Source organism: Lolium rigidum, chromosome 3 (genome assembly GCF_022539505.1).
Source record: "Lolium rigidum isolate FL_2022 chromosome 3, APGP_CSIRO_Lrig_0.1, whole genome shotgun sequence".
NCBI lineage: Eukaryota > Viridiplantae > Streptophyta > Magnoliopsida > Poales > Poaceae > Lolium > Lolium rigidum.
Window position 1 is genome coordinate 260,504,597 of NC_061510.1, and position 8,437 is coordinate 260,513,033.

The window sequence follows — 8,437 nt, forward strand, 5'->3', positions numbered from 1 at the left end:
ACAACAGAGATACCAAGATGGTGCACAGATTGGTTGATCAAAAGAGGAAGATTGATTCATCAAATAATTTTGTTAGAACTTGGACCAGTCTGCAGCACACAAATTAGTGAGACTGCGACAAAAATTAAATTAACCGGCTTTATCCCATCTGTTTCATTCACACACTGGATCAGCACAAGGGGATTCATCAGAAACAACTACTGCTAACAAGCACTTCCAAAATGAACCACTGACTACTATTGATCAGATTCAGGTATCGCCTGATTGTGCGCGGGTGTGGGGAGGTAAAGACCACCACAGAGGTTCAACCACTTCAAGTGCAGAAGCGACCCTGAAACGGGCATGTGTCAGTACAATTCGAGAAGTTCTCAACGACAGTATTGTCCTGTCCTCTACTTTGCTACCTTCATCAGTTGAGAGGCTTTTGCCATTAATGTTACATGCACTACAATGGAGAAAACAAAACTGCAGGACAACCGACCAAGAAGAGAGGCTAAAAGTGTCGCTGCGGCATGACCCTTCCTTCTGGCAGCCTCTTGTTGACTCGGCCAATTTTGTGAGGCGGCCACACCACGTGTGTAACCCTCCCCTGCACTAGGCCAAGAGGAATCTGCAGAACAAACAAGTTGTTCATTAAAAATACAACCGATTGCATAGAAATTCAATTACTATGGCTTGGAGACAAGTCACACATGTTTAAATATGGTCGAGGTCGCCAGATGGTTTGGGTAAACTCTGTTATGAGGATATCACAATTCGTGCATTATTAGATAGCAAACAGTCAGGAGGCATTGTTATAACGATTTGATGGATCTTTCAAGTTCTAGTTAGGGCTTAAACAACGACAGAAAAATGTCAATACAAAAATAAGCAGTCTATGGATTACGGAATGTTCGCATCACCACTCACAATTGAGCACTTAAACTGCCATATCATAATGGGGCATTTTTTCAACCAAAAACATAGAAAGAAATACCAGTGTTCTGGATTTTTACATCAGTGGTACAATACCAAGCAAACTCGACATGATATAGGTATCACAAATAGCACTAAGACAAGTGCGAGCCGCCGCTCTGCATAGCTCAAATAGGCGTTTGTTCATTGTACAAGCTAATTCAATATGTATAATGAAAGAACAGGAATTCAAGGCTGCATAAAGAGGCAATGCAAGATCAAAATGCACTTTGAGATAAAACAAACTCAGAAGAAACAAGCGACTTCATATTGGCTAGGTTTTATGTTTAAACCTGAACTGCAATGGATGATATTTGGCCTTCATTGGCATAGAAGGGCTGAGGAATTTGACTTGTTCGTATCCGGTGTTCAGCATGCCAAGTAATCAAGCGATAAGTGTCTGGGACAGTTTTTATCTTGTTACTCCCTCCGGCCAAAATTAAATGACGCAGCTCAAGAGTACACTTGTACTGGACCAGTCTATGGCTGCGCCAATTAATTTGGACCGGAGGAAGTAACAGATTCAGGCATGGAAAGAAGCTATAGCGCTGCTATGCACCAGGTTTCTTGCTCAATTTTACTACAGAAAAATTGCAACCCAATCTATAAAAAATTTGGCTCTGAGCCAACAGCGAGCTCCATCTCTGCTTAGCATTCCCATTAGGCTCTTGATCAGAAGGAGCTAATGCAATAAGTATAATCTAAACAGAGGAATACATGGATGCATAAAGACTATCATAAAAGTCGGCGTCCTCTGACTTATCATGAACATAAAAGTCGTATACATCAGCTGAAGATGCTAATACAAGATAAACGTGCACTTCGGCTGAAAATAATAATAATAATGACTCAGAACAAAGGAGAGACTTCATGTTGGCTCAGTTTTATGTTCTGAACAAAGGAGGGTCCAAGTAGTTGAACGATAGGTAGACATCACAGTTTTATCTTGTAACAAATCTGGGTGAGGAGATGGGCTGTAGTTTTAAAGCTGATATATGCATCACCAGCTTGTATAAAAATTATTTTTTTTTCCAACCAAATTTTGCAACTTAAGCTACCAACTATTTTTCATGACTCGGCATCAAACTCAGATGTGAATCGTGCAATTCATATGTAGTTCTGCAGCCTGGAGTGACCTACTACCCCAGTCATGTACTCGTGACTAGCAAGATGACGCTTGAGTAGGGGAGAAGAAGAAATTTCTTACAGGGCCGTAGACTCTTGAGTCCCAGCTGACGCTGCCGTTGTCCCCTTCGAGCCAGCAGTGCCCCTCCGGTACTTTCCGGATCTCCGCCGTCTCCGGGACACTGATCCAGTCGCCGGGCATCCCGATGAGCCTCTTGACCAGCCTGATTCGGTGGTCCACCGGCGACCTGCATACACACACACAGGCGACAGACAGCAGCATCAGGAACCAAGATCCAGCCCGTCGAGAGCACCAATCAGAATTCAGAAAACGCCCAGGTAACCCCCGTCCGGCGGGGGACTCGGCGGCGGCGGAGAGCAGGAGGGCTTACACGAAGGTGACGACTTCGCCGCGGGAGAGGTCGTAGCGTGCGAGGTCGGACCGCTGCACGAGCGCGTATTCACCTGGCGGCGGCGGCGGCGGCGGGCGGCGGTCAGAGATGAGGTCGCGCGAGACGAATCCGTGAGAGGGGGCAGGGGTTGTTTAATTACCTGTCCTGTCCTCGAAGGTGGGGTGCATGGAGGAGCCGTGGACGGCGGCGAGGGAGAAGTAGCGGTCGGAGATGGCGAGGCCGACGAGGGTGCCGCCGATGGAGTATTGCACTATCGGCCTGAGCGCCGCCAACACCCGCGCCATGCACAGGGACTCCTATGGACCAGCCTACCACTACCACTACCACCGCCGCCGCGATGCTGCTCCTCGGTGTCAGCGGCAAGGCGGCGTTGGCGGCGAGGGCTTGGTTCAGGGTTGAAGCGGCGCGTAAATTCTGCTGCAAGGAAATAATTTCCTCTTTTTTCGTTTCTTCATTTATTTTAACCGACGGAAGCCTTTTCTTCAAGCAATTTTGTGTTTTTCTTTTCGGGACCTAGAGATCTGAGTCGTCGATGTGCTTGTGCAAATCGTACATGTCATCATCGTCCTCGTAGGAACGGAGTAGGAGACATTCGATCCCCGGAAGTAAGTGTAGGCAAACTTCTCTAAGCCAGCCTCAAAGTACATCTGGTCTTGTCCATCAAAGAGAACCTTGATGGGCCACCGGCACTGGCCGCAACTATCTTCTCATAGATTCACGGAGGCTGGCTCTCGACTAGTGTTAAATTCCACGAACTTATCTAGGAATTTCTTTCTGCCGAGAGGGTTCTTGGTGATGTGGATGAAAAACTCGAAGTGCATAGTGAACGGGCACTTCGACTCCAGAGGGGAGGTAGAGCGCGCAGGATAGTGAGCCTGTGTAATAATCCAGAACATAGGATCAACGAAGGGTAGATTTAGAAATGGGATGTGCATTTCATCGCAAAACGAGGAAAATTTTCGCGCTTTGTTGCAACTAAACCTAAGAGGGATCGAGGTTCTCTCTCATTTTGCAATTAGGGTTAGGCAATGTGAGTTAGTAAATTTCGACATGATCTCTTTTGTATCTTGTTGATTTGGGAGTTGATTTCATTTGACAAGTAATAATAAATTGATAATATTAAACAATAAGCAAAAGTGATTATAGAAAAAGGAAATCATAATTTAAATACAACTTATAAATTTAAATGACTTTGAATTTCAAATTGAATTATAAATACAACAATTATTCATAAATAGAATTATTACAAATCCAAATAAGGCTCATAAGCAAAATTTGAGCTTTATTGATATAACAACACAACATACATTGTTTTTACAATATTCTTGATACAAGAATTAATGGAAAATAAACAGAAATAAAAAGAAGATTACATTATTTGATCCTAAACTAAAAACCTAGACTAAGGACTTGGAAGGATTCTTCTATGGTCACATTCACATTCAAAAACCTGCAAAACAAACAATGAAACTAGCCAGGGGTTAAGAAACTAACACATATTCAGTTTGGTCAGTAAACCAAGTGTCATTGACACTTGTGTCTGTCCAAAGACTTGGACAGTACCAGGATAAGAGCGGCAGCAGACCAAAACTGAGCACACAGGGTTCAAGTTTCACCACAGCACATGTTGTTGCTATGCAGCAACAGCACAACACCCATAGGTGAGTCACTAGACAGGCCAGGGTAAGGTGTCAATGTCAGAAGAGAACCACAGCAGTAATAAATAGGACAGAAACCCTAGAAATCATGCACAGTCGATCAGAGCATCATTCAGCAAGCCATATCCAAGAACATCTAGTGTTCTTCACTGTTCTTGCTCAAGAACAGCACAAACCTCACAGAAACAATAATCCATCCAAAACCATCAAGAAATCAACCAGAGAAACATGGTGACCTAAGGAAATCAACCAAGAATTGGAGGTGAAGGGATGTGACCAAACAAATCAGAAGTCTGCATCAACACAAAATTACTTTCTAGGAGCTGGAACAAGGTATACCTAGTTCCTGGAGTGGATCCAATCCATTGTTCATGCATGACATATGTCATGGACTTGAGCAGATGCTCAAGGGGTAGATCATCACTTGGTTTTCACCAAGGATCACTGGCAGAAGAGGAACCACTAAAACTAGAACCACCCAGATACAATCTTGTGCATATAGACTAGAACACATGCACAAATATGCACACCAACAAGAACACATGCACAGATAGCACCAGTAGATGGTATACTAGAAATAGAAGTTACCAAGGACTACACAGTAAGACCCTAAGCAAGTAACCATCAGGAAAACCCTAAATTTCTTCACATGCAAACATATTGGCATTCATATCAATTATGATTCCCAAATATGCCAGCAAAGATGAGTAGCCAACAAATCAAGTTAATTGTGTGAGCAACCAATCAGTAGCAAGGCTATTAAGGTCACAACAAACACAAAACCATCCAAAGTAAATCCAAACAATTGAATCATCACTATCCAGTAATGGATTCAGACTCCATTTGCTTTCCAATTAAGCATGGAAAACTAAATCATGCATAGCAAGTCATGTAATCAACACTGCATAAGCAGTTCATCAATAAGTAATTCATACAGGCATGAATAAATGATCAATCCATGCACAAGTATGTAGTAGCACCACTGAAAGGCAACAAGAGCTTGTATCATTGCATCCTAGCTACTGGATCAAGTCCAGAGAGCTATGGATGGAAACAACACATACCACAGTAGCATAAGCCTGCTTGAGCAAGCAAGTATCGTTAAGCAAACCATCCATTCATCCACAGAAACCATCAGTAACCAACCATTGACATTTAATTGATCAAATGGATCAATTAGATCAAGTCAAGCAAGACAGAAAGTATAGCCACCAGGATTTACTTATCCAATAGATCATTAGATCTCACAGAAGGCACAGAAGCATTTCATAGGAGTCACAAGTGTCAAGGACACAACACAGCATGACTGTAAGCATCATTAACAAGCACAGGCATAGTTATACACCTAGACAAGCAAGGAAAGAATGCCAGTAAGCATAAGCAGCCCCATAATCATGTACAGCATGGCATGACAAGGCATGGCATGATAGAAGCAGTAAGCAAGCAACAATGGCTAGGAACAGCAAGAAGCACACACTGGCCAGTGACCAGAGCTTGGTGGATTGGCCAGGGTTTGCAGAGAAGAGGCATAGGATGCGTAGGCAACAATAACAAGGCCCTGTATGATCATATGATCAGCAGAATGCCTGGAAGACACAGGAGGAAGAAGCACAGTAGCATGGGAGGTGCACAGGCATGGTGATGAGAAGGAGGGGAAGCAGGTGAAGCTTACCAGCGCCTGGAAGCAGAAGCCACAGCATGGCGAGGCAGTGCCCGCGTGGCCGTAGCAGCTGCAAGTCCAGGGAAGGCGCCGGCGTTACGCCGACAAGCACCAGCACATCACAGCACCTGGGGAGCGACAGCACAGGCGCTGCCAGCACAGCACCCGCGCCAGGTCGGTCCCAGGCACGCGCTCGCGTCGACGACGAGGACACCAGCTCACCGGAGATCGCCAATCGCCGGATGCGATTCTCTGCGAGATCCAGAAAGGTGGCGATCTGCCAGAGGAGGAAGAGATCGGCGAAACCGTGCGGATAGATCGACAGATCATCGCGCGGCGGTTCAGGTGGTATCGGCGGCAAGGTCAGGGGAGTGATACGTCTCCAACGTATCTATAATTTCTGATGTTCCATGCTAGTTTTATGACAATACATACATGTTTTGCTCACACTTTATAATGATTTTATGCATTTTCCGGGACTAACCTATTAACAAGATGCCGAGGTGCCGGCTCTCGTTTTCTCGCTATTTTTGGTTCCAGAAAAGCTGTTCGGGCAATATTCTCGGAATTCGACGAAACAAAAGCCAAACCTCCTATTTCTCCGAGGGACACACGGAGCCAGAAGGACAATCCAGGGGGGAGGCCCACGGCCTCCAGACCACAGGGGGGTGCGGCCAAGGAGGGGGGCGCGCCGCCATATGGGGTGGGCCCCCCCAGGCACCCCCTCGCGCCGCCCTTTCGCCTATATATTCCCTCGCGACGCGAAAACCCTACATCAACAGATCATATTTCAGAAAGACTCCAGGGGCGCCGCCGCCATCGCGAAACCAAGTTTCGGGGGTCAGAAGTTCCTGTTTCGGCACCCTGCCGGGACGGGGATCGACCCCCGGAAGCTTCTCCATCGATGCCACCGCCTCCATCATGCTCCGTGAGTAGTTCCCCCATGGACTACGGGTTCTAGCAGTAGCTAGTTGGTACTCTCTCTCCCATGTACTTCAATACAATGATCTCATGAGCTGCCTTACATGATTGAGATCCATCCGATGTAATCGGTGTTGTGTTTGTTGGGATCCGATGAATTGTTACATTATGATCGGCCTATCTATAAAGGTTGTGAAGTTATTGTTGCTCGCAATCTTGTTGTGTTTAATGCTTGTCACTAGTGCACGAGTGGCATGATCTTAGATTTAAGCTCTATAATTATTGCTTAGATTGTATCTACAAGTTGTTTGCACATGTCTATGTCCGGAACCCGAGGCCCCGGAGCGACAACAACTCGGGATAACTGGAGGGAAGACTTAGATATGAGGATCACATGTTTTCACCAAGTGTTAATGCTTTGCTCCGGTGCTCTATTAAAAGGAGTACCTTAATTACCGATAGATTCCCTTGAGGCCCGGCTGCCACCGGCTGGTAGGACAAAAGATGTTATGCAAGTTTCTCATTGCGAGCACGTATGACTATATATGGAAAACATGCCTACATGATTAATAAACTTGATGTTCTATCTTAATGCTATTTCAATCCTATCAATTGCCCAACTGTAATTTGTTCACCCAACACTTGTCACTCATTGATACGTCCCAAACGTATCTATAATTTCTTATGTTCCATGCTACTTTTATGATGATACTCACATGTTTTATACACATTATATGTCATTATTATGCATTTTCCGGCACTAACCTATTGACGAGATGCCGAAGAGCCAGTTGTTGTTTTCTCGTTGTTTTTGGTTTCGAAACCCTAGTAAGGAAATATTCTCGGAATTGGACGAAATCAACGCCCGGGGGCTTATTTTTCCACGAAGCTTCCGGAAGACCGGAGGACATACGAAGTGGGGCCACGGGGCGCCGCCACACTAGGGCGGCGCGGCCTAGAGGGGGCCCGCGCGGCCCTAGCGTGTGGGGCCCCCGTGACGCCTCCTGACCCGCCCTTTCGCCTACTTAAAGCCTTCGTCGCGAAACCCCCGCATACTGAGAGCCATGATACGGAAAACCTTCCAGAGACGCCGCCGCCGCCAATTGATACGTCTCCGACGTATCGATAATTTCTTATGTTCCATGCTACATTATTGATGATATCTACATGTTTTATACACATTATATGTCGTATTTATGCATTTTCCGGCACTAACCTATTAACAAGATGCCGAAGAGCCTTTTTTGCTATACCAATTGATACGGACTGTTCTGTTTTGACAGATTCTGCCTTTTATTTCGCATTGCCACTTTTGCTATGTTGGATGAATTTCTTTGATCCATTAATGTCCAGTAGCTTTATGCAATGTCCGAAGTGTTAAGAATGATTGTGTCACCTCCGAACATGTTAATTTTTATTGTACACTAACCCTCTAATGAGTTGTTTCGAGTTTGGTGTGGAGGAAGTTTTCAAGGATCAAGAGAGGAGAATGATACAATATGATCAAGGAGAGTGAAAGCTCTAAGCTTGGGGATGCCCCGGTGGTTCACCCCCGCATATTCTAAGAAGACTCAAGCGTCTAAGCTTGGGGATGCCCAAGGCATCCCCTTCTTCATCGACAACATTATCGAGTTCCTCCCCCGAAACTATATTTTTATTCGAGTCACATCTTATGTGCTTTGCTTGGAGCGTCGGTTTGTTTTTGT

At 45.3% G+C, this 8,437-nt stretch overlaps 1 protein-coding gene across 1 annotated transcript; it reads right to left on the reverse strand.

Moving 5' to 3' along the window:
• Nucleotides 1–299: 299 nt before the first annotated feature.
• LOC124699391 (mitochondrial inner membrane protease subunit 2) lies at nucleotides 300–2,915 on the reverse strand. The gene is made up of 4 exons (XM_047231703.1): nucleotides 2,632–2,915; nucleotides 2,472–2,544; nucleotides 2,162–2,327; nucleotides 300–610 (listed from the first exon to the last, which is right to left on the reverse strand). The coding sequence occupies exons 1-4, from the start codon at nucleotides 2,774–2,776 to the stop codon at nucleotides 494–496; spliced, it is 501 nt and encodes a 166-aa protein (XP_047087659.1). The 5' UTR covers nucleotides 2,777–2,915; the 3' UTR covers nucleotides 300–493.
• Nucleotides 2,916–8,437: the final 5,522 nt, after the last annotated feature.